General features: G+C 41.0%; 2 protein-coding genes across 5 annotated transcripts; one reads left to right on the top strand and one right to left on the bottom strand.

The window, feature by feature from the left end:
• Positions 1-1889: 1889 nt before the first annotated feature.
• CDKN2AIPNL (CDKN2A interacting protein N-terminal like) lies at positions 1890-14004 on the top strand. 2 transcript variants are annotated; one of them, XM_073355555.1, is made up of 3 exons: positions 1890-2141; positions 3335-3434; positions 13456-14004. In XM_073355555.1, exons 1-3 carry the CDS (start codon positions 1936-1938, stop codon positions 13456-13458), a joined length of 309 nt encoding a protein of 102 aa, XP_073211656.1. In that variant the 5' UTR covers positions 1890-1935; the 3' UTR covers positions 13459-14004. The 2 variants fall into 2 exon arrangements, with proteins under 2 accessions (XP_073211656.1, XP_073211654.1); XM_073355553.1 differs by lacking the exon at positions 13456-14004 and adding an exon at positions 5602-6468 and having other exon boundaries at positions 1893-2141.
• Positions 14005-14868: 864 nt separating this feature from the next.
• On the bottom strand, positions 14869-27314 carry UBE2B (ubiquitin conjugating enzyme E2 B). Of its 3 annotated transcripts, XM_073355552.1 has the most exons (7): positions 27079-27310; positions 25945-26147; positions 22618-22698; positions 21736-21761; positions 20075-20164; positions 17729-17817; positions 14869-16580 (listed from the first exon to the last, which is right to left on the bottom strand). In XM_073355552.1, exons 3-7 carry the CDS (start codon positions 22641-22643, stop codon positions 16452-16454), a joined length of 360 nt encoding a protein of 119 aa, XP_073211653.1. In that variant the 5' UTR covers positions 22644-22698; positions 25945-26147; positions 27079-27310; the 3' UTR covers positions 14869-16451. The 3 variants fall into 3 exon arrangements, with proteins under 3 accessions (XP_073211653.1, XP_073211651.1, XP_073211652.1); XM_073355550.1 differs by lacking the exon at positions 25945-26147 and having other exon boundaries at positions 27079-27312; XM_073355551.1 differs by lacking the exons at positions 20075-20164; positions 25945-26147 and having other exon boundaries at positions 27079-27314.

A 27314-nucleotide genomic window follows, 5' to 3' on the forward strand; every position in this document is an offset into this window, starting at 1 on the left:
TTATTATTAATGAACCAATATCCCAGAGAAGATATAAAATCAAAGTCTATCTTGATTACTAACTTCTCTTAATACTAGCAAAATTCCATTGTGGTTTATTACATTCTGACTCGCTACATTCATTTTTTGTAAATGCAAAAAGAATCCAGCATCAGTATTACTTTAAAGAAGACCAGACAAGAGTCTTCTTTCTATAGACTATTTTAAGGCATCTCTATTTACTGTAATTTTTTTTATTGTTTACAATTGTTTGCCTTTTAATTTCAGTGGACGTCCCCTTGATCTTGTATTATAAGAGGGTAAATTAAAAACACACAGTTTACTTTCTCTATACCATTCATTGTTTTATATACCTCTATAGACTATCATGTCACCTCCCATTAATCTGCTCTCTTAACTGAATAGTCCTTTTCCATTGCTTCTCCTTTGAAAGACTTTTCAAACCTCTAATAATTTGTATTGCCCTTCTCTAGACCACTTCTATGTATTTTTTTAAAATGAAGAGTCTAGAACCGTACACAACACTCAAGATGAGAGCACACCATCAATTTACATTGTCGTTAGAATATTTTCCATAATTATCCATCCCTTTTTGATCGCTACTTAACATTTTAACGAGCTAAGCATGGTGACACACAGGCTTCTTTCTTGAGTAATTAATGCAGAACCCAGCAATATGTATAAATAGTTCAAATTGAAACACCCAACATACATCACACCAGGCACTTGCCCCCAGTGAATTTCATATGCCACCATGTCATCTAATCTCCTAGCTTTATTAGGGCCTTGACATTCTTCACAGTATTTTTGAGTTTGAAGCAGTGGTTCTTAGCCTGCCGCTAGTAGCCCACGGCTGCAGTCCATGTGACATCCTCAGGGCCAATAGGTAGTGTGTGAATATATATGTATAGTGTGTGGATATGACCCACATAACACATAGAGAACTGCATACGTGGCCCACAATGGTAAAGTGGTTGAGAACCACTGATTTCATAGAATATCAGGGTTGGAAGGGACCTCAGGAGAGCAATCAAGTCCAGCCCCCTGCTCAAAGCAGGACCAATCCCCAATTTTTGGCCCACATCCCTAAACAGCCCCCTCAAGGGTTGAACTCACAACCCTGCGTTTAGCAGGCCAATGCTCAAACCACTAAGCTATCCCTCCCTTAAATAATTGTGTGTGACCTGCAAACTTGACCTGAGGGGTGACTCCTGAAGGGGTAATTAGCTTTTAATGCAAGCTCTAGCAGGATTCCTGAAGGCATCTGATTATTAATCTATTTCCGCCCTGAAATCTGACCATCTTTGGGCCTGATTCTTTCACACTCGCGTAAACCAGGAGTCCTGCCCTGACTTTAGTGAAGTTACAGGTGTCAAACCAGAGGACGGGAGAGCAGGGTCGGGCTCTTTGGTTTCACTGCCGAGCCCCCAGCAGGGAAGCGGACTGCCCAGTGATTGCGTAGGCCCCAGCCCGGCGCCTGACTCCACGCGGGGGGCCCGGGCCGGGCCTTCCCGCTCCCCCGGCTCCTGGCACTGCCTGGGCAGCGGCCACCGACCTGCCAGTTTCCACTAGCGGACCTGGCTCCCCCGGCTCAGGGGCTGCTGAGACGCAGGGCTCCGGCCCGCGCTGGGGGAAGCCAGGCCCGGGGGTGAGGGCCCGGGTATAGCGTCTGGAGTAACCTAGCCCTGGCCTCTGGGTAACCCCACCCCCAGCTCAAGGGGGCCTCTCAGCAACGGGGCTCGTGAGCGGGGGGGGCGGGGAGATGCTGCTCAGAGGCGGTCGCAGCAAATCAGCCACCCGCGCCGAGGTCTTCCAGCGCAGTCGAGTGCGCAAGTCAGAGCGGAATTGCTCGGGGGCCGCTCTAGCCTGACGCTTCCGGAGGTCGGTGGTAGCCGCTTCCGGCGCGCGCTGCATTGTGGGCCAGTGGTAGCCGGGATGGTGGGGGAGGTGGAAGAGGCCGAGGTTCCCGAGCGGTTCCGCTCCTACTCGGAGAACGAGAGGCACTGGCAGGCCCGCCGCGAGTTCATCCTGCGGAACCTGCCCCCGGACTGGGCGGGGGAAGCGCCCTGGCCCGCCGGCCGCATCGACCACCTGCTCTCGCTCTCCATGGTGTGGGCCAACCACCTCTTCCTGGGCTGCAGGTGCGGGCCGCTAACCCCGCCCCGGCCGCAGGTGCAGGGCTAGTGAGAGTGACCCATCCCGAACCGGTAGAGAGCTGGAGGCAGGTTCCGCTCCCCGCTTCCAAGGGCAACCAGCTCTCCCTGCTGGCAGAAACACCCCCCTGAACCCACTCCCGGGCTCAGGTGGAGAGTCCTTGGGAGAGGTTAGCTGCTCCATCCTGCCTCCTCCATTCTCCTTCCCTGTAGGGGAAGGACAAGGAGAGACCCCTGCACACTCCCTTCTCCAGCCATCAACGCGCCTCCTGGGTCTGAACATCTCCGAGCACCCCTTCGCTGCCCAGAAGGGGTGGGCGGGTTTACCTGGGGGCGGCGGGGGGGTAACTAACGTGTGTGAGCAACCCCCAGGGAAACGCACACTGAAGACAGCACGAAGGCACTTCAGTTTTACCACATCAAGGCAAACTTGCTGAGATCAGCCCCAGGCGAGGGAGAGTTTATCTTGCTGTAGAACTAAAGCACCTTGTGCCTTCAGTGTGTGTTTACCTCGGAATCGCTCATGCGCATTAGTTACCTCCAAGAAAAAAAAACTCTACAGGTTTTTTTAGTGGACCTTGTAGTGTTAAATTGAGTTAATGTCTCTCGGGTTAGTCTAGCTCCAGTGAGAGCATCACATTGCAAAACAACACATTGCAGCACGGAGTGACTGGATTAGCACACAGCTGAGTCAGCACTGCATTATGAGCTCCCGTGTTAGTAGGATCCAAGCTTCAGTATGCATCCACAAGTTGAAAGCACTCCTTAACGTGAGCTGGAGACTTGAGTGTGTGGACAGGAGTTTGGTTAGAGGCAATGCTTGAGTTATATCTTGAGCTAAAACTGCAGGGAAAACTTTTGGTCTAAAAACCATGACCAGCATTGCTGTGTCTGTGTAAGTGTGCAAGAGGTTATGTTATTAAGTTGTATAACTTTGGTTTCAACACTGTGCTGCTGCAGAACTAGTATGTGCACCTGTGCACAAAAACTATATGTATTTAAATTTTGATCGATCCACACAGCTTGAGAGATGCACGTTTCAATCAGCTTTATAACTGATCTGAACAGACGTCCTTGCCATACTGAGACATTTGAGGGTTAGTTTTATAATACAGTGCACTGCAGTTTCTTAATGTAATTGGTAATTGGTAATTTTTCACAGGCATTTATCTTTATTATAGTTACAGCAAAGACCTTTTAGACAAGGTAACAGAAATGGCTGAGGGGATTGAAGTTGAAGGTGCACCACAGTTTACTACGCGAGATGAAATAATGAAAAAGGTAACTCTTCCGTTTAGAATTTCAGAACTTGCTTTGTGAGGATAATACTATGTCAAATTTCCAGGTTGGTGCAATGTACAGAACCAATAAGTCTCGAGAAAAGTATGCCAAGTACTTTTTCCTAAGAGTTCTGCTTTACTACTCTAAAATCTCTCCTCTCATTCTTATGCTTCTTACAGCGTTCTTAATAACAACATCCCAAAAGTATATTACACATGGATCAGTTATACGTTGGTGGTGGAGCTACGAGCATATTTGCAACAGTTGCTTTTCAGTTTTAGTTATTAAGGAAATGTTGGTTAAATGTATCTCTACAGTTTATTAAAAAGCATTTTTATTATCCATTCTGCTAATTAGAAACCACTAATTTCATTTTTATGTATTTCTCTGGAAGAATTGTATCACCAGCTTTGCAAGTGCTATGTAATCCAAAAAGTACTGTGATGAGAAGCTAATTCCCAAAGGTTTAAGGCCCCAATCCTGAAACACTAGTGCATATGCTTAACTTTAAGCACGTAAATAGTCCCATTGACTTCAGGAACTATGATGTGCTTAAAGTTAAGCACATATGCCAGTGTTTGCAAGATCAAGGCATTAGTGTGATCTGGTTGGGGTGTGGGTGAGCTGGAATGCTAGTATATCTCCCTTACAACTAGATGAGAAGTAGATCTATAAATGAAAGTACTGTGACAACCAAGTACTAAAACCCCAAAACAAACTAATAAACCTCTGAGCCATAGAAACAGCTGCGTATTGTTTTCAGGCAGAGTTTGAATCACCAAATTTAAATTATGGCTCAGGTTTTTTTAAACTCAATTTAGCTTTTTTTTTAAGGAAAAGACAAACAAATAAATAACGGTAACATAGCTTCCCACTAGGGGAAACAATTGAAATCGCTCCTCTTTTAGACAACATTTAGAGGCCCTAAGTAGATATGCAGTTGTCCTTCATGTCGATTTTGGAAGCTTTATTTTCCACACTCAAAGCCTATTAATATTGTGACTCTAAATACTTTTGGTGTTGTTAAATGAGGTACTGTAAGAATACAAAAAGTGTTTTCTCAATAATAAAATGGTTCCGAATTGTTGTATTCTGAAAATGGTGGTCATTTTTGGTGGAGATCTCCTGTATTTTTATCATTTTCTAGGATAGCAAACTCCTAAGTGGGCAGTTACTGTGAGATAACTGGGATTTTAAAAGATGGATATAATTTTAATGGCTATGATTTCTTTGTTCTCTTAGTTGTTTGATACTTTTTGGATATATAAGCAGGTGAAGAGAGGATTCTAAATCTTATTAAATGACATTTTTATATGGTCATGCTGAAAATACTTGGGCTTTTATCTCCCAAAGTTGGTTCTGGGCTTTACAGGGAGTTAAATTATAATTTAAAATGCAAATCTAAACAATTTGGATGATTAAAATCTAGTTGCTTGCAAAATCACATACACAGAGTTTGGTCTTTAAGTGTACGCACGCATACACACAGACAGGTGCACATGAATGCACTTTTTTTCTTATTTAATGGGGATTAAATAAAACTATTCCTTGAAAACTCTACAAGAAGTTACACAAAACCTACTTTATTACTTCCTAGCGTAAGTCTTGTACTTTATTATGCTAAGGAAATCCTCTAAAGCTAATATAGGTAAAATTCAGTGTGAGTTCTTCATGCTGTTTAAAACAGAATGTAAATTTTCATTCAGTGCCAAAAAATGTTCAGCAGGTTGTTTGTTTTACTTTCTTGGTGGCCGTACTTTTACAGTTAGAGAGTGTTACATTCAGAAATGAATAAAGTTCAGATCCCACAATTACTTTATTCAGCACTACAGCCAAATTTGAAAATTGCTCTATAGGTTTTGCTATTTTAAATTTAGAACACTCTAACCATTCAAGTAACTGTATTGCTAACTGTTTTGGAGTAAGATTTTATTTTAAGTATTTTGATTATTGCCAGCAGATGTAAACTAAATTTGCTCTGCCTTGTGGATAACAAGAAATAGATGCTAGCTGTATTCTACAGAATTTTCTGTTGCAAGATATCAAGTACTCATATCTTCTTTCTACCTAATATTTCACTGGAGTAAAAATTCAAGTATCATTTGCTTTTACTACCATGAGCATTTCCATATTACAAATACATAATTTGTTTTCTCTTTATTTTTAGCATCAGCATTAATACTTGAGAAGAGGAGGTCTCAAATTTTTGTCATGATACAGGATCAGTTTATGTGGAGGACCCAGTGTTAATTGACCATACTGTTTCTAAAACGACTCCCTATGCTGGACCCTAGGGAAAGGATTTCTTAAAAAACTTTGTGCCATTATGATGATGGATATCCACTTCCAAAGCTTTTTAAAATGAGAGAATCAGGTTTTTAAACTATTTTACAACTCATTGATTCGTAGAGCAAAGAAAAAGATATGATGGACTATATTTTCCTCTCTTATATGAAGACAGGGAAGAGTAATAACTCCCAGAAAAGAGGGGAGGGTGCTGGGGAGCTGCAGCATTCCCTCTTCTGTTTGAGGACAATTCTGTGTAATGACCAATGAGTCCAATTTAGGATGAGAGGCCACGGGGAATACTTGCCTCAAAGCACACACCCAGTTAGGAAAGCAGGAGCTCACACTTCACTCTCAGTTGAAAGTAAGGGGATGTTATAAGGCTGTTTTGAGCATTGACTAATATTGTTTTTACCCGGGTTTCATTCCATGTAACGGGAAAGGGAGGGCATGGCACACAAAGAGGCCATTACCCTGCTCTTCCCCTTTTCTGACATGCAACTTAGATGGGTCTATGGTGATGGTAAATGTCCCAGTTAGCTGATTTTCCCCTTTGCATACCTGCATCACTCTTCCCCAGAGTTTCTCTCTACTGCAGGGGAACCCTAGGAGTCTAAAAGTAACACAGAATATTCTCTTTTTAAAAGTCTTTATTTTTAAGTGTTTTATGCCACATTTTTAAAGTCTTTAGAAGGCCTAATAACTGTATCTCCATTCAATCACTGGAATTAAAATTTCAATCATGAAATCTGGATAACTGTCTTTTGATTTTTAGCAATAAAACCATGTTCCTTTCATGTAAAGTGAATTCCCTCTCTCGAAAATTTATTTAGATAAAACATATCTACTGCTGTTCTGTCAGGATCTGATCCAAAGCCCATTGGAATCAAGGGCCCAGAATACTTTAAATTAGTAAACTTCCAAATGAAAAACAGTTGCCATAGATTTGTTCGCATGTATCTTGTAATCTCTGGGAAGTGTCAGGGGAAATGCTGAAGATCTCATCTGAACAGAGGCTTAAATAGTGTAAGTGCCAAACTGGTAATCAGATCAGTTACCAAAAGCATTGCCTCCATTGATAAATTGCCTTTCTGGAAAGCCCATTCCAATCACCATGGAGTTACAATAGCCATTTCATAAATGAGGTCAAGATCCTTTGTGCTCTGGACCTTAATAGTGCAGCAAGCTCCATGGGTTTTGTGGTACCGCAGACTGGAGATTCTGCAGTAGCTATATTTACATTTAAAACTGAATTAATGTTTTATTGCATTAAATATAAAAATGAATACAATCACTACAGTAACTCGTGTTGTTTTGATATTCAATTTATTTTGTTTGTCCATGCACAGACTGCACTACAGACTGTACTGACCAATGTATAATTGTATCATAGAAGTAATGGGAAGCTGGAGGATTTTGCGTGTTGGGGCTTTTAAAATCTAGATACGCAAAAGGAGGCAGTTTTGGGATTCTGGAATCAGCACATTCGCTGAATTGTTCTGCTCATTTGATCAGCAGTGAAGTAGTTAGCTGCTGACATTTAAATTATCAGTAGTTTTCAGAGCTAACACCCCACTGACATAAATGAGAATTCAAATTTCATGTTCAGGCTGCCTGCATACTTGGGAAGACTACATCAGTTTACACAGAGTACATGGGTATTGGGGTTAGTAGCGCCACTTCTACACAGAATAACTGTTGCTATTGCCAATGTTTTTTCAAACTGATGTTTTAAATCAACACACACAATTACAAAATGCATATTTAAAAGAAAAGTTAATGTCCTGGCCTCACTGATTTCAGTGGAGCTAGGATGTCACCCCCCCTATATCTGAACTTCTGTGTCTAGAGACTGCATGCAAACCTATTGGACTTGAGTCAGTAAAGTGATTGTGAATAGTGAGGGGCAGCTGGTGAGGCTGGACTCTGTAGCCCATGTCCACAAAGTTTGTGCTGGGCTGAAGGAGAGGAAGGATGACATAGTGGCCGAAGCACAGACTTCCAAGTCAGGAAATCCAGGTTGCCATGTGGCACTAGGTAAAATCACTTCCTGTCTCTGTTACAGATTGGGAAACTGAGACACAAATGGGGATAGTACTTGTTTATCTGACAAGGGGATTGTAATGGTTAATTCATTAATGTTTGTAAAGTGCTTTGAGATTCTCTGATGGAAGGTGTGATAACAGTATAAAATATTCTATATTAGAATTTGGTTGAGTAGGGTCAAGCTTCCTTGTGGGGAAAGGATAGATCACTGTCTGGGGCTTGTGCTATGCCTTGAGAGAGGGAGGACTGATGACCTAGAGCCTGTAGCTTCTAAAGGTTAAAATCTCTCAAATTTGCTGATACATCAAACCCAGACTTAGGGTACAAGGTATTTTTCAGCTGTGTTAAATACAGTTTTGGATTGCAAACTTTCAACTCAATTACGGTGTCATGATTTGCAAGTATTAACCAGACATTTTAGAAGAAGGCTATTTTGTGCTTTTTTGATTTTTGTCTGTTTCTCTGAATATGCTTTAGACATTAGCTAATTAAGCTACTCAGTCTGAGGGGATTAAGTGACTTGATCAAGGTCTCAGGATATGCCTACATTTAAACCGCTAGAGTGGCACAACTGCAGCGCTTCAGCGTAGACACTACCTATGCTGATAGGAGGATTTCTCCTTTTGGCATAGGTTATCCGCCTCCCAGAGAGGTGGTAGCTAGGTCCATGGAAGAATTCTCTGCCGATGCGCTGCATACGCAGGGGGTTAGGCTGGCATAGATATGTCTCTTTTCACACCCCTGAGAGAGAGAGCTCTGTTGATATAAGTTCCTGGTGTAGACCAGGGTTCAGAGAGGGCCAGTGTCAAAGCTGGAAACAGAACCCAGATCTGCTGGCTCCCAGTCCTGTGTTCTTAACACAATAGTTGACGTACATATGATGCTCTTGCATTTATAACATTGCATCAAAATCATGGTATAAGTGGAGGTCCTATTGAAACAATGTAAGAAATGTTAAAATGCTGAGTAGAACAAGCTTTTGGTTTTACCTATTTTGTGAAGGCATAGGTCCCGTCCCCCCCACATTGGGGGCCAAACCAAGAACAGTAGGAACTGATAAACGTTTTTCTATTGTGTTTAAGAATCAGATCAGTGTCAAGATAATAGAGAAGCAGGGGCCAGTAGGAATAAAAGAGCCATGGTCTAAAATGAAAAAAAATTCTAGTCAAATTTCAAATCTCCAATGAATGGAAATGTCATTAGCCCCTCCATGGGGCTTTACCAAGCCCTCTTTATACTCATCACCCATGTTTAATATGGCAGTGCTCAGCTGGGTGTAATAAACAGTAGGTTTGGTTTATTAAGATTTACTAGAGTTCCAAGAACGTTTTGCATAATCTGAATGAGCTACCAGCTTCAACTTATGAGGGTATCCCAGGGACAATAAAAGGAAAATGGATAATATATAGCAGAGAACTGCTGCTCTGGCCAACTGCTAACCACACTTGGATGAAATACTGAGGTGTAAAACATGTTTAAAGTGGAAGGAGAACTGCACTCTGAAAAAGCATGCATACCTCTTAAATTAGTTTATTGCAGCTTACTTCGAGTTTCTATACTTATTAACTAGAGCTGATTTTCAGCCTCTTCGCGCTGTTGTGGCAGCAGAATTCTTCCTTTGTATCATGTTCTCTCTCTCAAAGCTCGGCAGACAGCAAAAGCTTAAAGTTGCATTAGAAAGGAACAGCTTCAGTTTCTTTTACAATGCCTCTTTTCTAAGCGGAGGTTACACTGAACTGCTTTATGTGCCTAAACTCTGGTTAAGACACTGTAAATGTATTGCATTGTGCCCATATTTTCCAGAAGTTAATGTGGAGCACTGATGATATCCCCTCATACAGTAGCTAACAGTGTGTAGTATTACACCTGTTGTGCACTTGACAGAACGTTAAGGCTGCGGCATTATTTCCTTTGGTTGCTCCTTTAGGGAAGCTGGTTCTCCCATTTGATACTAAAGGTACAGAGTTCTATTTCTAAAGCTGTACAGAGGCAGTTTGTTAATGACTGTGGAGGCTGGGTTTGGCCATAGATCATTGCAAGTGCAACACACATTACGTACAATGTTTTATTAAGTGGAAGCGATGCAAGAACGCTGACTGACCATCACTGAAAGCTTTTGTAATATGAATGGAAAAAGTCTCCTGAAAATATTTAGTACTGTACAACTAGTGAATAGGTTTGGCTAATGAGCTACAAACTGTGGCTCTGATCTTGTAACCATTTAGGCACACAAGTAACATTACATGTGTTAATAGTACCAGTGAAGTCACACTATCTAGTGTGTATATACATACTTGGCATAGTGCTGCTTTTATCTACCTTTGAAAATTCAATCCAGCCAGCATTTAAACCTATGGATGCAAAGAATCTATTCTAAAGCATCTGACATTTAGACCACTCAATTATTCCTTTGAAGATATCCTTCTGTATGCATACCTCCTAGAAGTGGGAGCTGTATGTTCAGAACAATTGCAGGATTGGGCCCTAAGTGTTTTACAACAGTTTACTTTGTATGTATTTCCCAATGGCTTTGGGGACTCTATTAAGGAGTAGCAGCCATCTTACAAAAAGCTGAGTGTGGAAATAAACACACATTTTAATTTGTATCATTGTTTGCACTCACTTTCTTATGAAGTGGCTAGCGTTCTGCTTACCTTTCAGAGTAACAGCCGTGTTAGTCTGTATTTGCAAAAAGAAAAGGAGTACTTGTGGCACCTTAGAGTGAGTAAGGAGAGTGATCACTTTACATAAGCTATTACCAGCAGGAGAGTGGGGTGGTGGGAGAGAAAACCTTTTGTAGTGATAATCACCCATTTTTTTATGGTTTGTGTGTATAAAATATCGTCTATTTTCCACAGTATGCATCCGATGAAGTGAGCTGTAGCTCACGAAAGCTTATGCTCAAATAAATTGGTTAGTCTCTAAGGTGCCACAAGTACTCTTTTTCTTTCTGCTTACCTTTGAGTTGCAGAACTACATTCATAGAATATCAGGGTTGGAAGGGACCCCAGAAGGTCATCTAGTCCAACCCCCTGCTCGAAGCAGGACCAATTCCCAGTTAAATCATCCCAGCCAGGGCTTTGTCAAGCCTGACCTTAAAAACCTCTAAGGAAGGAGATTCTACCACCTCCCTAGGTAACGCATTCCAGTGTTTCACCACCCTCTTAGTGAAAAAGTTTTTCCTAATATCCAATCTAAACCTCCCCCACTGCAACTTGAGACCATTACTCCTCGTTCTGTCATCTGCTACCATTGAGAACAGTCTAGAGCCATCCTCTTTGGAACCCCCTTTCAGGTAGTTGAAAGCAGCTATCAAATCCCCCCTCATTCTTCTCTTCTGCAGGCTAAACAATCCCAGCTCCCTCAGCCTCTCCTCATAACTCATGTGTTCCAGACCCCTAATCATTTTTGTTGCCCTTCGCTGGACTCTCTCCAATTTATCCACATCCTTCTTGTAGTGTGGGGCCCAAAACTGGACACAGTACTCCAGATGAGGCCTCACCAATGTCGAATAGAGGGGAACGATCACGTCCCTCGATCTGCTTGCTATGCCCCTACTTATACATCCCAAAATGCCATTGGCCTTCTTGGCAACAAGGGCACACTGTTGACTCATATCCAGCTTCTCGTCCACTGTTACCTCTAGGTCCTTTTCCGCTGAACTGCTGCCTAGCCATTCGGTCCCTAGTCTGTAGCTGTGCATTGGGTTCTTCCGTCCTAAGTGCAGGACTCTGCACTTATCCTTATTGAACCTCATCAGATTTCTTTTGGCCCAATCCTCCAATTGAGAGTGTGTGTCCTGGACTTTGGGAACTGAAGACTTTGCTTCCCAAAAATATTCTTCCCTAGATATCCCATACATTTCTGCCTAATTACTCACTCTTGGACCTGGCTTATCAGAACAGAAACCTGCAGCGAGTATATTTATGACTTTTCCACTAGAGGAGGTCAGCATTATTTAACAGTCATGTGACCACCTTTTTAGAAAGTCATGTTTTTTGTAATAATTTTCTATTTTCCCTTTTATCGTGCTTCAGTTGCAATGTAGAAAATTGCAGCTGAAAAGTGGTTACTAAAGTTGGTACAGTGAGTTTAGACTAGCAATAGGGAAGGACTTTTAAGTGGAAGGACAAAATTAAAGATCTTCATTCTACATCCTTTCAAATTACTATTCCTTTAAAACAAAATGCAGAAAGAAAACACCATCACTGTACTAATGCACAAATCAGAATTCAGAAATATCAATTTCAAGCAACTATGAGCAATGATCTCTCTCAGCCAAGTGTTGAAAGAAATAGTAACTACTCTTAAGCAGATTACAGTAGACAGGGGAGGGGAAGCTCTCACTGCACCACCCGGAGAGGGGAAGTTGTAATGATCTCTGTTTACCCAAGCCACGAAAAGCTGCTGTCCCCACTCAGCACCCTTAAGAATAAGTAAACTGAGGTGCTAGATACTTGTCTTAGGCACATCACCCCATTTCAGCCTTCCCTCATAAAAAATTAGGAGTTCCTTATCTTTCTATCCCTGTCACGACCACTAGAACAGTACTCATTCTCTCACCCCCAAACAGCACCTACCTGCTCTCAGCAACCATCCTGTTTTTCCTCCCAGAGCTGATCCAGATTCCGTGTAAGGAAACGTCCAGCCCCCACCTCGCTCACTGCTGCAGACCAGTGCTACCTTTCCCCTGCTACATTGGTGGAAGGAAAGGCATCTCATAGAGAAGGTTGGCTGAGGAGAGGGAGTATCCCCAAGAAGGGGAGGGGAAGGAAGAGTGTGACTCCCTTCAGGCAGGAGGCCTCAGCTAGCCCCTCCTTCCAGCAGAAACAGACCTAGCCTCATCTGTATTATGGTGCCCTAAAGCCCTTCAAATTACCTATTGCTCACATTGCAACCCCATGGGAACTGGCCAGTTTCCTAAGGGTTAAGGATTTGCTTCTGCAACAGCACACCTCTCCTTCAGGTGATTGTATGAGCAGGCCTAAATTATCTGGCACATCTGCTAATATAAAAGTGGCTAGAGTGACACTTGTACTTCTATATCTCAGTCCACAAGTACTGCTCATAGCTATGCAATGTTACCAGAACCACAACAAAGACCATGTTTGGAGAGTAGTCAGAAAGTAAAACTACTGTTATATTTGCAATGGGCTAGCGCAAAATCCAACTTCTGTACATTCATCTTTCTTTAATATTCTTGCTTAAATCAGTCCCCTGAGTTACAAAGACTATAAAGAATCTGTTTAAGCAGCAGATTGTATCAAGAGCTTCTGGGGATGGAAAACTCAAAACATTTCCATTCCTCAAAGCTGCTCAGTCATTTTAAATAAAAGCATATATTTATCAAGAAGTTGAAATACATAGCACTAGTCTAAACTTGTGGCTATAGAGGAAAGTAACATTAATAAATTAGTCATCTAAATAGCTCTTATAGTAACATAATGGAACATGTTCTTCAAAAGATTTAAAATTAATATATGCAATCTTAGGAGCTTAGTTTCTAATATCCCTGCTGTACACCACATTCTCCAGAAACAACTGTGCAGAGAACTACCGTCATAGCTGTGTGTTTGAAACAGTAATTTGACAATGTTTTTTCAATGTGGAGATATATCTCAAATTTATCTATGATCAGGTATAAGTCTTGTCTTAACATCCCACAGTTCTGTTATTATTTGTATTACAGTAGCACCGATTGGCTCCAGCCATAGATCCGAGACCTACTGTTCCAGGCCCCATATAAACACAGACACAGTCCCAGCCCTGAAGAGCTTACAGCTTAACCATAAGATGAGAGACCACAGGCAGATGCACTAGAGAGGAAAGTTCAAGGTAAAAATGAGACAACACAGGTCAGTATAATAAGCAGCAGTCACAGTCAACCAGCTGCCTAACCACTGTCAATTTTTTTATATGCATCACAGAAGAGAATTTGAAGGACAATGAGGTGAACTTCATTAACCATTCTGGATGAATATATTCCATCTATGGTTGGAGGGAGGAAGAGGCACATAATGTTAAGGATGACCAACACAAAGTTATTTTCATTATGTACTGTAATTAGCTGAGCAAGGTGATTCAACTGGATGGCATTTCTCTGTTGGGCATATACTGTTTCAGTTCCAGTTTTGAAATCGAATATCAATACATGCAAAAGTCAGTAAATAGTTCATGAAAAATTATAATACAACTGTTTACTGCAGTAGTGTACCAATAAAGGCAGAGCTTGCTTTTACCGGTCAGCATTTCATAGAGTCTTTTAGTTTCTAACTGGGGCCAAATTAAACTTCTGGTTTTTTCCAAGTGGAGTATTGAGCAATACACTGGCATATATTTACATTGCTCCCTTTATTACACATTCGTACAATGTCTTACAAATTAATCCTTAAAATGCAGTTTGGCAAAGTGATTAATATCAACACCTTTGCTGCGTCGATATCCCGTGTATTTTCAATGTATGCCAAGGGCTTGTCTACATGGGAAAAAGTCCACAGCAGCTGGTGCACACTAGCTATTCTGAACTAACTGCCCCAGTAGACACTCTTACTGCACACTAAAAATGTTTTTGTGCACAGTAGCTTCCTACACTCTGGAAGTTCATTAGGCTAAATTACCCACAGGCATTCAATGCACAATAAGTGTACACATGGGTAGCTGGTAGGCAATAGCTAGTGTGCTTTAAATTCAAACCCTAGCTTACTTTGCACTTACTTCCCTGTGTAGACAAGTCCTTAGTTTAACGATAAAAATAAGTTTGTGCTGGCTTGTGCATCCTCAGCAAAATTGTTAACTAAGATAGAAATGCAGTTTCTTGTCATGCCTTATACTTGTACAACCCCCTTAGAGGCTGCATGGTTGTATGCAGGTAATGGAGGATGGAATCTGAAGTCTAAAGATTGCATGTGTATCACTGGGGACAAAACAGAGCCTGTAAAATCTTTATTACAGATGATGTGATATTACAGGGACCCAACCTAACTTTCTGATTGCAAGGAGAAGTTATTAAAGTGGCAATTAGAAAAACCCCACCTCACTTTAATTGTAAACTAAACAAATTTGATCTTGAGTCTCTGAGAAACAGACACGGAACTAGACAATGTCACTTTTACAGTCATATTTAAAATGTAGTTCGCTGAAATCATCCTGCAGTTTGTTTTCTAGCTGGAATGGGTAGGAGACCCAACTGTTTGGCTACAATTAGAAAACAAACATCAAAAATACATCTCAGTAACAGTATGTGATACATGATTGACAAGCATTACCTAAATCTATTAGATAAAATTCAGAAAATTCCATATTCACAATTTAAGAGTAAATATAATAAATAATAATAATAATATCCTATTATGTATCAACTTCTAAAATAATACACAAGACCTCTTATTTAGGTATTACTCAATTTTGGATGATCAGAGATCAAGTTATAGTGAACCTATTTCATACGTGTTAATATGAGATGTGAAAGACCTGTGAAGTCATTAATACTTTCCCTGCATGTGACAAGCTATTAAGCATCTTATAGATCTGGGGTAGGCAACCTATGACACACGTGCCAAAGGCGGCACGCAAGCTGATTTGCAGTGGCACACTCACTGCCTGGGTCCTGGCCACCGGTCCTGGGGGCTCTGCATTTTAATTTCATTTTAAATGAAGCTTCTTAAACATTTTAAAAACCTTACTTACTTTACATACAACAATAGTTTAGTTATATATTATAGACTTATAGAAAGAGACCTTCTAAAAACGTTAAAATGTATTACTGGCACGCAAAACCTTAAATTAGAGTAAATAAATGAAGACTGGGCACACCACTTCTGAAAGGTTGCTGACCCCTATTATAGATGTAACAGTGATACTAATAAAGTTTATATTAGTGAGAAAAAGGATGGCCTAGGGGCCAAAACACAGGACAGAGTCAGGTGATATGGATTCTGTTTGCAGCTGTGCCACTGACGTGCAGTGTGACTCTGGAGAAGTCACTTATCTGTGCCTCAGTTTCCCAGTCAGTAAAATGGGGCAGATACTTCCTTACCTCATATGCGCGAGAAGACTTACAGGACCAAATTAAGCTCCAGTGTAGGTAAGCATGTCTCCACTGAACACTATTAATGAGTTACACATCACAGCACAGTTTTCCTCATATTTGTAAAGTGCATAATATTAGCATTTATCAAGAGAAAGATTCAACACTTAAAAACTAAGCCCTTTGAAAGAGATACAAAAGAAAGTAACAAAAGAATGTCTTGCACTGAGGTTATGTATTTAACAGTTTTACATGTAATATTTATATATAAAAACTTTAAGTGCTTTTCTCCAATTTAAAAATCTAAAGAATTCAAAAATAAGGCATTCAATATTTGAAAAAGTACAGATTTACAAAATGTGTATATTCTTTCATGAAAACTCCACATCAACATTATACACTTGGGAAAAAAATACAAACAGGATATATTACAAATTTATGTAGCAATAACTTAGTTCATACCATGCAATAAAAAGTACATTAATCAAGATACACAAGCTTTTAAAGTTTCTAAACTGAAGGGCTTAATTTTTTTTGCAAACATGTTGGTATGCAAATCCTTAGAACTTCTGGCACTTAAAATTTCTGGTAGCCTTTCTACTGAGTGTTAAATTGTACCCAATGATCATGAGGAGGAAGATTAACAAAGTAGTCATCTATTATGAATCGTTCCAGCTTTGCTCAACAATAGCTGAAACTCTTTTCTCATATTCACGTTTGTTTTCCTGATAAAGTTGTGCTGCCTGACTGTTTGCAGGACTGTTTGGATTAGGTTCATCAAGCAGAGACTGTGAGAGGACGGGGGAAAGAAAAAAAAATGAGATACTTGGACCATTATGTTCTAGATAGTAATTTCATTATTAAAAGGACCACCATGGGGAACAACAGGATGTTGATTCTACAACTAGCTCAAGCCCTATATTCCTGGGGGAATTCTGTGCCACTGCAAAATCAGAATTTTATGTTTCCCACCCCCCACAGAATGGGGCTGCAGAGCTGCTGGATGTCAATAGGGGCTGCTGGACTCTGCAGAGCCCAGCTCTTGAGTGGAGCACCCAGCCTCTTCATTCTCCCTGGGATGGGAGAGGGCCTGGGAGACCCAGGTCTGGCAAAGGGTGAGGAAGACCAGGGCTGCACCTCACCACATACCAGGTGGAACAGTAAAGAAGCTTGGGAGAATAAAGGCTCTGGGGGTGAGGATGTCTAGGTCAGGGAGTGCCTCACCACTGGGGGTAGGAGGGTATCCCACAGCCCCCCCCAACTGGAACTAAGTTGTCATAGGGGTTTCTTTAACTCTCTACTCCTGAGGGAATCTCTTTTGTTATGTGTATTGTTGACACACTTGACAGGTATTTTGAAATCAAATACCAAAATAATTGAAAATAGAGTGATTACATTGTGTTATTTTGACAAACAAAATATGCAGATTTTTACAGAATTTTAAAATATTGTGCACATAATTTTTAATTTTTTGGCACAGAATTCCCACAGAAGTAAGCCTAACATATGAAATAGTTCCATCCTAAATTAATGCAGTTGAAGTAGCTGGATTCCAATAATACTGTCTCTCTAACAATTTCGTAAGCATAACAAAACATAGGCTTCAAAATAAAAGAGTTAAAGTTTCTCACACACACCCTGGCCTTAAATACATGAACATTACTGACACCCATTGTCCCATCTGGAATAATAATGGTTAGAAAAATGAATCCAAATAAATGACCTCCTATAAGCATTCCCTGTCAGGATTATTTTTATTGCTTAGAAATACAGTGAATATATAGTTCATCAACTAATTAGTCTTTGAAATAAGCTTAAAAGCTCTTGATTACTTTTGAGTACAGTTCATTGGTGTTGATGCTGTCTGTCTATGTCACTGTGTCATTGGTTTTGTGAAGGAGGGTAATCATCATATACTTAGCTTGCTAAAAATTACCTGAATTGAAGTTAAAATAGATGAAACATCATATGTTGGACTCCAGCGATTCTGAAGGATGTCTAAACATATGCTACCATCCGCATAAACTGTAAACAGAACATAGAAATTATTTAAAACTCTGGCCATCTTTAATCTGTTGTGATTAAACACTGCATGAATGGATGCACTATTTATATTGGATATGACAATTCAGTTTCACTGAACATTTTAGGAAGCATGAAAAAGGGAAATAAAGTGGACTTCTGAAGAGAGCATTTCTGTAAGAATCTGTAAGAACCCCAGTTTTATACCTTGTATTTAGGGGAAAATACATAATTTGTTTGCTTTCAGTAACATAAGAGGAGAGGAAGGACGGTCCAGTACTTAGGGCTCTAGCCTGGAATGTGGGAGGTCTGGGTTCAATTCCCTCCTCCATTTGTTTGATCTTGGGCAAGTCACTTAGTCTCTCTGTGACTCAGTCTCCTATCTGTAAACCAGGGATAACAGTATTTCCCTACCTCACAGAGGTGTTGTGAAGATAACTATGTTAAACGATTGTGAGGAACTCATACTATGGTAATAAGAACCATATAAAATACCTAAAAAAGAGATACTGGAATTCTTTATGTTTCACAGTGGGGAGAAAGAAATGAGTAGGCAGATTTGAATTTGGGTAGGGGATGCCTACATTTCTCATGGCCCATGTGATGGAAGAATCATCCTGGTGCTACATCTGCCACAGTGCTGAATCAAACTGATGTGATGCCAGCGATCTTCACTCAGTTTTTGCCTAACAGGAGCACTAGTATTCTTGAGCAGCAGAAGTATAATTATACTCCTTTGCTGCTTCTTAGAGAAGGAGGAAAAATACACTTCATCTACCCCTCACACCAAAGGTATGTCTTCACTACCCGCCTGATCAGTGGACAGTGATCGATTCAGCGGGGATCGATTTATCGCGTCTAGACTAGGCGCGACAAATCGATCCCTGAGCACTCTCCCGTCGACTCCTGCACTCCAGCGCCACGAGAGGCACAAGCGGAGTCAACAGGAGCGGTAGCAGTCGACTCACCGCGGTGGAGACACCACGGTAAGTCGATCTAAGTACGCTGACTTCAGCTACGTTATTCACATAGCAGAAGTTGCATAACTTAGATCGATTTCCCCCCCCCTCCCCCCCACCAGTGCAGACCAGGGCCAAGTGTCTTGTGAAGTGTCTCTGGAGCATGACTGGAGAAGCACTAAGGACCCAGTCCTGCTCCCAGTGAAGTTAATATTCCTACTAACTTGAATTGGTGCAGGATTGTGACACACATGCACACATAAAGCAAGTGTAATCCTGATGAAAAAGGGGAACAGAGAAAAAAAACAAACAAAAACAAAGAGCAAAGGAGAGATGCACACAACAGAGGAAGTCACAACTCAGGCTATGTTTACACAACAGATCGACGCTCCGGCAATCAGTGCGCCAGGGGTCGATTTAGCGGGTCTAGTGAAGACCTGTTAAATAGACAGCAGAATGCTCTCCAGTCGACCCCAGTACTCCACTGGGAATGAGAGGAGTAAGGTAAATCAACGGGAGAATGTATCCTGTCAACCCAGCACAGTAGACACCGCAGTAAGTCGACCTAAGCTACAGTGACTCCAGCTATGTTATTCATGTAGCTGGAATTGCGTAACTTAGGTCAACTTACCATGGTAGCGTAGACATAGCCTCAGGTAGCTAGTGACAGGTATTAGGGTCTGAATTCAGTCCCTTGCTGCTTAGGCCAGCAATACTTCAGAAGTAGTACATTCAGTTTTTAGGAGCATGAGTATATCGTTCTAGCAGGCTGAAAGACCAGCATTGGTAAGCTTTGTAAAAAATAAAAAATACACCAAGGTCTCCTCTGCCAAACAGGAGACTGCCACTATTCAACACAGGTAGGTGCAGTGGAACAAGGAAGTAAAAAGGACTATCCAAAAGACCTTCCTCAAAATGAAGGAGCAGAAGGAAAAAAATTAAGTGTTTGACTTTAGTGAGAGCAGGAGACAAGTGACCCAGAAATAAATCATCTTGCTTAAATGGAAAGTTCCCAGAAACCTACATTGGCTATAAGACAGTAGGATATCAATAGTGTTCCAAGATATTTCATTTCCACACTGACTAATATTTGCATTAGCTAAGAAGACTACACAATGATTACAGAATGCAGGAGTAGCTTCTTCTAATTAACTTTCCTGGCATCGGGATTTTTACTGAACATCTGATATACTGTACATCTACTTTGAAAAAAAATGTTAAACACTGCTGAGCTTCACAGGCTGTGATATCACACTATCCTATTCTATATTTGTTTTGGCTAAAAAAGTATGAATACTCACCATTTGGATGAAACATTTTTGATAAAAACCTAACAGTTGGAGGCTTATTTGGATATTCTTCTGAAAATTCTATGATTAGTTTAAAAGTACCTGTCCAAAAAAGCAAACATACAAACATCATGCAACTATAATTGTATCAAAATATCTTTGTGAACACTTGACAACGTACTATTTATATTTCAAATGCCAATAAAACTGACACATATTGCTATGAACAAAAATAGCATCAGCATCTTTGTAAAATTTAGATAAGCCTACTCAATACACAGAAAAGCAACTATTTAAATAGAGTACAACTTCAGTTATCTAAAAATCGTAACTGACGCTTAGTTCAGACCACTGGAGGATTTTCTATGTAATTACCACATGCTGAGGAGGTGACACTGCATTTGGATAACAGGAAGTTTTTGGACAACTATGTGTGTCCAATAGTTAAAAAAAATAAAAAGAGCGAGCGAGCCAACGTTAATCTGCCATTTTATTCAGCCAAAGTTTCCAAATGGTTCCTGTTTTGACAGTTTTGGGGATTCAGTGGATCAGAAGATAGAGTTTTCCTGCCTGGATCAAACACTTCTAAAGAAGAATTTTTTTTAAAGGAGAACTACTGAATTTCTATGGACACCATTAATAAACAATTTAAAAATAACCACTATCACCACCCACTAGCTATTTTAGTCTCTTCAGTTGGCCTGACCTTCCAGTGCTTAGTCACTGAAATCTATGGGAGTTTGATCTAAAAATGGACTATGGCTGAGCCCAGTACATGAAAAGATGGATTTTTATAAGAAATGGCTTCAACCTTTAAAACTTGAGACTGATTTACTGAAAAATATTTATTAAGGACCAGTGAATATATATGCCACATATCACCAATTCCAACCAATTTCCATCCACTTCTACCCAACCTCTCCCTTCACCCCCCCCAAAGAAAACAACCCCACTAAGCTATTTTCTCACTTGCAAGAAAACTGGAAAGCCCCCCTCTTAATGACCACTTCTTGCAGATCATTGCAATGAGTTTCTGACAAATAATTCTTTAACTGACACCCACCCCGCTTTCTGCATATACAGTAGACATTACACTTATACAGTTCTTTCGTGTTTGTTTACAATCTGATCTTTTTCATTAAGCGATCAATTCAAGGTTATTTCCTCTTGCTCTTAAATGAAAACACCACAAAGGTGAATCAGAATCATGTGCTAAAGACAAAGCCCTATATAACCAGAGAGCATGAAAACTCTTTGGGATTAGGCATAAGATGTATGAAACAGTCTGATGGTATTAGCCTTCAGCATCTCCTACTGAACATTCCACTCTCCCTGTATATAAACACTTCTAGATATGGCCACTGCTTCACAGGTTTACAGTTACTCATCAACCACTCTAAAGACAAGACAACGCACTGGCACTAGTTTTGGTCAAAATACTGTAGTCTCCGTTAGATAGCAAGCCCTTACCAACTCACATTGTTTGTTGGCTTGCTTTTTCTATTTCAAAATTAAGCTCTGTGTGTATTATGGCTTAAAAAAAAAAATAAAACACGAACACACACACACACACCCCCAACATTTTATATATAGGAAATATAAAAATCCTTCCTAAAAGTAATGCTGGGGCCATTTACAAAAGAAGAAGAGAATAAAAAAAATTAGCTACCTACCATCCTCAAAAGGGGTACCTTCTGGCCTAGAAATAAAAAATATAAATATAAATATATTATCTACTTTTACACAGGCATCCACACCTCCCCCATCCTTTCAAATCAGAAATAGAGGCAAAAATGAAAAAAGGAAAGGGGGGAGAAGGGGGTAAATAATTAAGATGTAATTCTTTGATATTTCCCAGGATACCCAAAGTATTCTCCTACTAAACTGATAACTTTGTAAGAAATCAAATTTCTGGATTAAAAACTATTGATCCAGGACAATAACTGTATTTCATAAAATGGGGATGACCACAATCAATGGGCAGATTCAGATTCCACTAAAACTGCAATAAGGTCACTAACAAAGTACTAGGATTTATGATAAAAGACCGAATTGGTTCCCAATCCATGAGATACCTAATGTAACTAGACAAGTTCTGCCCACAGAATTGTATTGTAAACCAATCTGGTCACTGCTAACACATCTAAATTTATCTGCAAAGGGCATGGAATTCTTCAGTGCTTCTCAGGGGGAATCTTGCCTTTTCTTGTTTTCCTACCCAATCTTCAACATAACCATCTCCTTGCTTTCACTATGAATTGATACAAAATTTTAAAAAGACAAGAAAATGTACATTATAAGGCTACATCAGGACAAAAATGTAGCTGCTTTTCTTGTGTGCTCTACCGTGCCTCAGTATTCAAGGCTATAGACCATACAAACCTCTTTCCTCATAAACATATACTTACTAATTTTTGCCAGTTTGTCTCATACTCAGCATTTTGACTTAGTACACGCACATAGTCTCAAGCGTTTTCACAGAATCAAACATTATCTAACTTATATTTAACGATTTAGTATTATCTTCTCTGCAGTGAGCAAAAGTCTTCTCTTACCCAAATATAACTGCATTCCATTGCATAATGTTATTCTCAGATGGTGCACCACTGACACCCACAGGAGGGTCTTCTTGCAATCTAACAATTAAAAAATTAGAATATGGAAGATATACATGTTAAAATTATATATATAATTATATATACACACACACACACAAGCAAAACAGGATAATACTCAGAAATGTGTCAGCATATCCAGAGTTTGTACTCATTTCTCCTTCCAGACTAGAGAATTCAGGCTGTGGTTTAGAACACAAACTACATACTTCAGTGTTATATGCACATTAAATATCCCAGAGACAGAAGCCCACCAAGGGATGCAGATCAGGATTTTCTCTTCAAATATTTTGTCAATATATAAAGACAGATCAGCACTAAATAAATAAGTGAAGCATATGTTTCATCATGCATGGAACACAGCATCAAATACAAGAGCAGTTATGAAACCTTGTACATCTGGTTTAAAATACCACATAGCAAATGATGAAATGAGCATTCAGAACAACACCCGCTGGCTACAGTCCTGAAGAGAAAATGATTATAACCACAAATTGACACATCGTAACTATTGTGGAAACCAACCAATTATATTTGTGTGATGCACACAGATGCACACACTGGAACCAAGTAGAAGGAAACACACATCAGGTTTTTCTTATGTTTTTGATACTATATGGACCACATTTTGCCAGGCCACACAGGCCTATTTTGGCTAGTAACCTGTTCTCTCTGCATGCTCAGTTCAGACAACTTAAATGTCAACAGCATGAGCTACCTACCACTTTGGCCAGGATGAAAAGGAATGTCACTTTTTCCTACCTGATAGCCAGATTGCATGCCAAGCCCTAAGCATTAATCTCTATCAATGCGCTTCAGAGATAGGTTTGGCATTTAAATCAGGACAAAGTTTCACACACTGCACTGTGGGGAGGTCTTTAACTACAGAGAATTTGTGGTGTGGTGTGGCCTGAACTGGAAACCTAACTTGTTTGAACAGAGTCCAGAGATATTTAAGAGCTAGGAACAATATGGTATTTATAGCATTCACATTCCTTTTCTACAAGCAAAACTAAAAGTTGTAATTAAATTAATATTTCTCTGTAATTTTATTCAAAGAGAAGACAAAAATCAGTATTCATGTATGTAATCTCTCAAATTCCTCTCTCATCACCACCTTGTTAGTCACTGTACCAAGTTTACATTCCAACAGTAATCAGACTTCATAGCCGCACAGGTAAGCTGAATGGTCCTGGCTGCTATGTCACCCTAAAAGAAGCAGGAAACAAAACAATATATTCCCCACCCACTTAAGTTAAGACTCGGACATTTTAAAGATATGTGATCTCAATTTTCAGGCATAAGATGAATAGATGACATGTCTGATAGATTCCATTCCATGTTTTAATGTATTTATTTAGATGCATTTTCCCCTCATATGTAAAATCTCCACTTCACCTCCAATTTTAACAATAAATAAATAGATGGAAGCAGTGATTTTTTATCTAACAGCTATTCCTTTTACTGGTATCATAATTACTTTAATTTTTACCATCTACATGACCCACTACAAGCAAAAAGATTTAATATCCTATTTTCATTTAACAGGAACTAAAAAATGTTATGCTCAAATAATGCAATATCCAGATGTAATGGGTAAGTTAAGTAGCGTCTAAGGCTCAGCTCAGAGGTTCCTAGCTTTGTAGGTTCAAATCAAGCTTTTAATATTGTATTACAAGGTTGTGTGAAGCTACAAATGCATATGATACACATATGACCATGGTTTACGGATGTCATATTGTGGTACCAGCAAATACACCTATACCTAAAAAGGAACACTATCAAAGTAGACTCATTTCCAATAATTTATCAGCCACATTAATTCATATCATGTTGAAACAAAGCATACAATTTAAAGCCCATAACAATTAGCTTTTAAAAGGCTTTTCTACATGCATAACAGATGATGTACATAACATATGTAATTAAATGACAAACTGGAACAGTTGTTCCAGAGTCTCTGTAGTTCAGCACTTACCATTTTTTAAACAGAATATAACTATTTTTTTCACTAATGTATAGAAAAAGATCCTTGTTTACAAACATTTTAAAATAATGTGTGACTGAAACTATCAACCAGAATCGCATATACATGAGTCCAGAAGTGTTTAGTAGTTCTGTGTGCTCATCTTGAGACAAGTCAGAGGTGCCAACAACCTATTGATTTTATTCACTTCCGCTGGAGTTGTGGATCTTCAGCACTGGGAGGATGGGGGCAAGGAGGGTGGAAAACCACCAAGCAAAGTACCTCAAGACAGGTACCCAAAAACAGAGGCTCAAAAAAATGAGGGAACATCTCTGAAAATGTTAGCTTTATTCACTAAGCATTTCACTTCTACACCCATAAAAAAGTTACAAAAAACAACTAGAGAATGTTGATGTGTGATCTCCAGAGGTGTTTAAAAAAAATCTTAACTCGTTGAATAATGAGCATATATACAAGCATTTGACACCTGCATAAATATTTACAGGCTCAATATTCCCTCCTCTGTCAAGTTCCAGCCTGAAGCAAAGATTGACATCATACAGCTAATTCCCTTAAATTACAGTGGTTCTTAACCTTTACTGCAGCCTGCACCCCTTTGGGTCTCAAAATATGTTCTCGCACCCCTTATCAAAAATCATTGATATAGGTCAGTTCTTTAAACCTAGATATATTTTTGTTTGTATATTACAGTAATCGTTAAAAAAAATGTTAATAAATACATAGGTTTGATGAAACAAAGTAGTTGTACTTACATGCCTGTGCTTAATTTGTGTTTTCGATGATTTACCTTTTAAAAAAATCTGGCATGTCTCGCACCCCCAGAAAGGGCATCTTGCACCCCCGCGGGTGTGTGCACCCCAGGTGAAGAACCACTGAATTAGAGGGTTATTGCATCATGGAATCTCTGCTATAATCAGAATGTACTGCTGTAAACATTGTAACTGAGTGTTTGGTCTATACACAGTGGCTTTTCGGAATAATACAGGTTTCCTAACAGAACCAAGGCAATACAATCAAAGGTTCTTTGGACATTTCTCATGCAAGCAGTTGACAGAGAAAGGAGAGTGGCCATTGTTTTAAAGACATAAGCACAGACTTTTATCCTTAGATGCCTCCAGATGTCAGCATACAGTAAGAAGCAGAGAGCTTTGGAGGAAGTAACCCTAAACAAAAACAAAAGCAGCCTCCTTCCTACAGAGGCAGAGATTCAACTAATCCCTTTAGTGGGGCAGGATATCTTAACTTTCTTTCCAAGAAGTGCGTGTAGGAACAGCATTTACCATATAAACCCAAACTTGCTCGGCATCTCTGTCCCAAGGGGTACGGGGGGAAAAGACTGCTGGTCCTGTAGTCCTCACCGCAGTAACAGAGCTTTGACAAACCAGCATTCTGCCCTCTTACCAGCATTAAGAGAGGTTTTTGCATTCCTTGAGAGCAGACAATCCAGAAAGCAAAAAGGTTGTTTCTGTGTTATTAAGTCTCCCTTTCAAAGAACAGTCCAGCATGGGAGAGGAGAAAGGGGACAAAGATAAATAAAGCGGATTAAATCCTGAACATGGAGAAGCCCTTTACTGGTGCACATACTCGATGCATTGGAGAATTAAGGGATTCAGTGTAGTCCAGTGAACAAGGCTCTAGACTGGGAGTCAGCAGACTGGATTCTATCTCTAGCTCTGTTACTGACTTTGGGCAAGTCACTTCACTTCTCTGGGCCTCAGTTTCCCCATGTACAACACAGACGGCAATACCTACCTGTCCTTTGAGCTCAGTGGCCGGAGAGGGCTGTACAAGAGCCAAGTGTCACTACTGGACTCCAGACCATGGCAGGCCGATTCTGAGGCAGACACCCGAGACACCTGACAGGGCTGCCTGCCCCCTGCTTTACACCTTGGCAACAACGCCCGCACAGCTCGCCAGGCCCCGAGGCCTTGTGGCTTTGACTGGGCAGCTCCTGTAAGCCAGCCTCGGGCGGGCGGCCGCTCCCTGGGCCTGACCCCCCAGCTCCCAGCGCCGCCCCCAACCCAGCAGCGGGGTGGGAAAGGAAAGGGGAACCCGCTGCGCTTCCTCCCCCAAGCCAGGGAGCGCCCACAGCTGCTCCCACCCCGCAGCAGCAAGGGGCTAGCTGCCGGGTAGCCCTCCGAGCCCCACAGGTACGCGGCGCTGCGGTGGGGCTGTCGGGGGGCTCCTGCCCCGCTCCCCACCGCACGCAACGCAGCCCCAGGAGCTTGGAGCAGCGCACGGTGCGGGCTCCTGCCTGGGCCAGGGGGGGCCTGTTACACGCAGGGCATGGCGGGACGCCAAGGAGACCCACGGGGGGGAGGGGGCATGAGGAGAGCCCCTGTGCTCCCTCAGGAGGGCACGACCCCGGCACGCACCCCCCGCCCAGGGAGCCCCAGCCCAGGCGAGACGCTCACCTCTTGAAGTCCCTCATGAGCCTCCGCCTGGCCGGAGTGGACATGATCCTCTCTGGGAAAAGAGTCCCTGTCCCCAGGAGCCTCAGCACCGCTCACAGCGCGGCGGTCTCCCTCCCCAGCCCGCGTCGGCGGCGGCGGCACAAACAACCCTGCAATGGCGTCTCCCTCCGCCTGGGGGAGGGAAAGTCACAGGCCCCCCTCTGCGGCCGTACCACTACCTCTGGTGGGGAGAGCGT

This window comes from Lepidochelys kempii, chromosome 8, assembly GCF_965140265.1.
Source record: "Lepidochelys kempii isolate rLepKem1 chromosome 8, rLepKem1.hap2, whole genome shotgun sequence".
Lineage (NCBI taxonomy): Eukaryota > Metazoa > Chordata > Testudines > Cheloniidae > Lepidochelys > Lepidochelys kempii.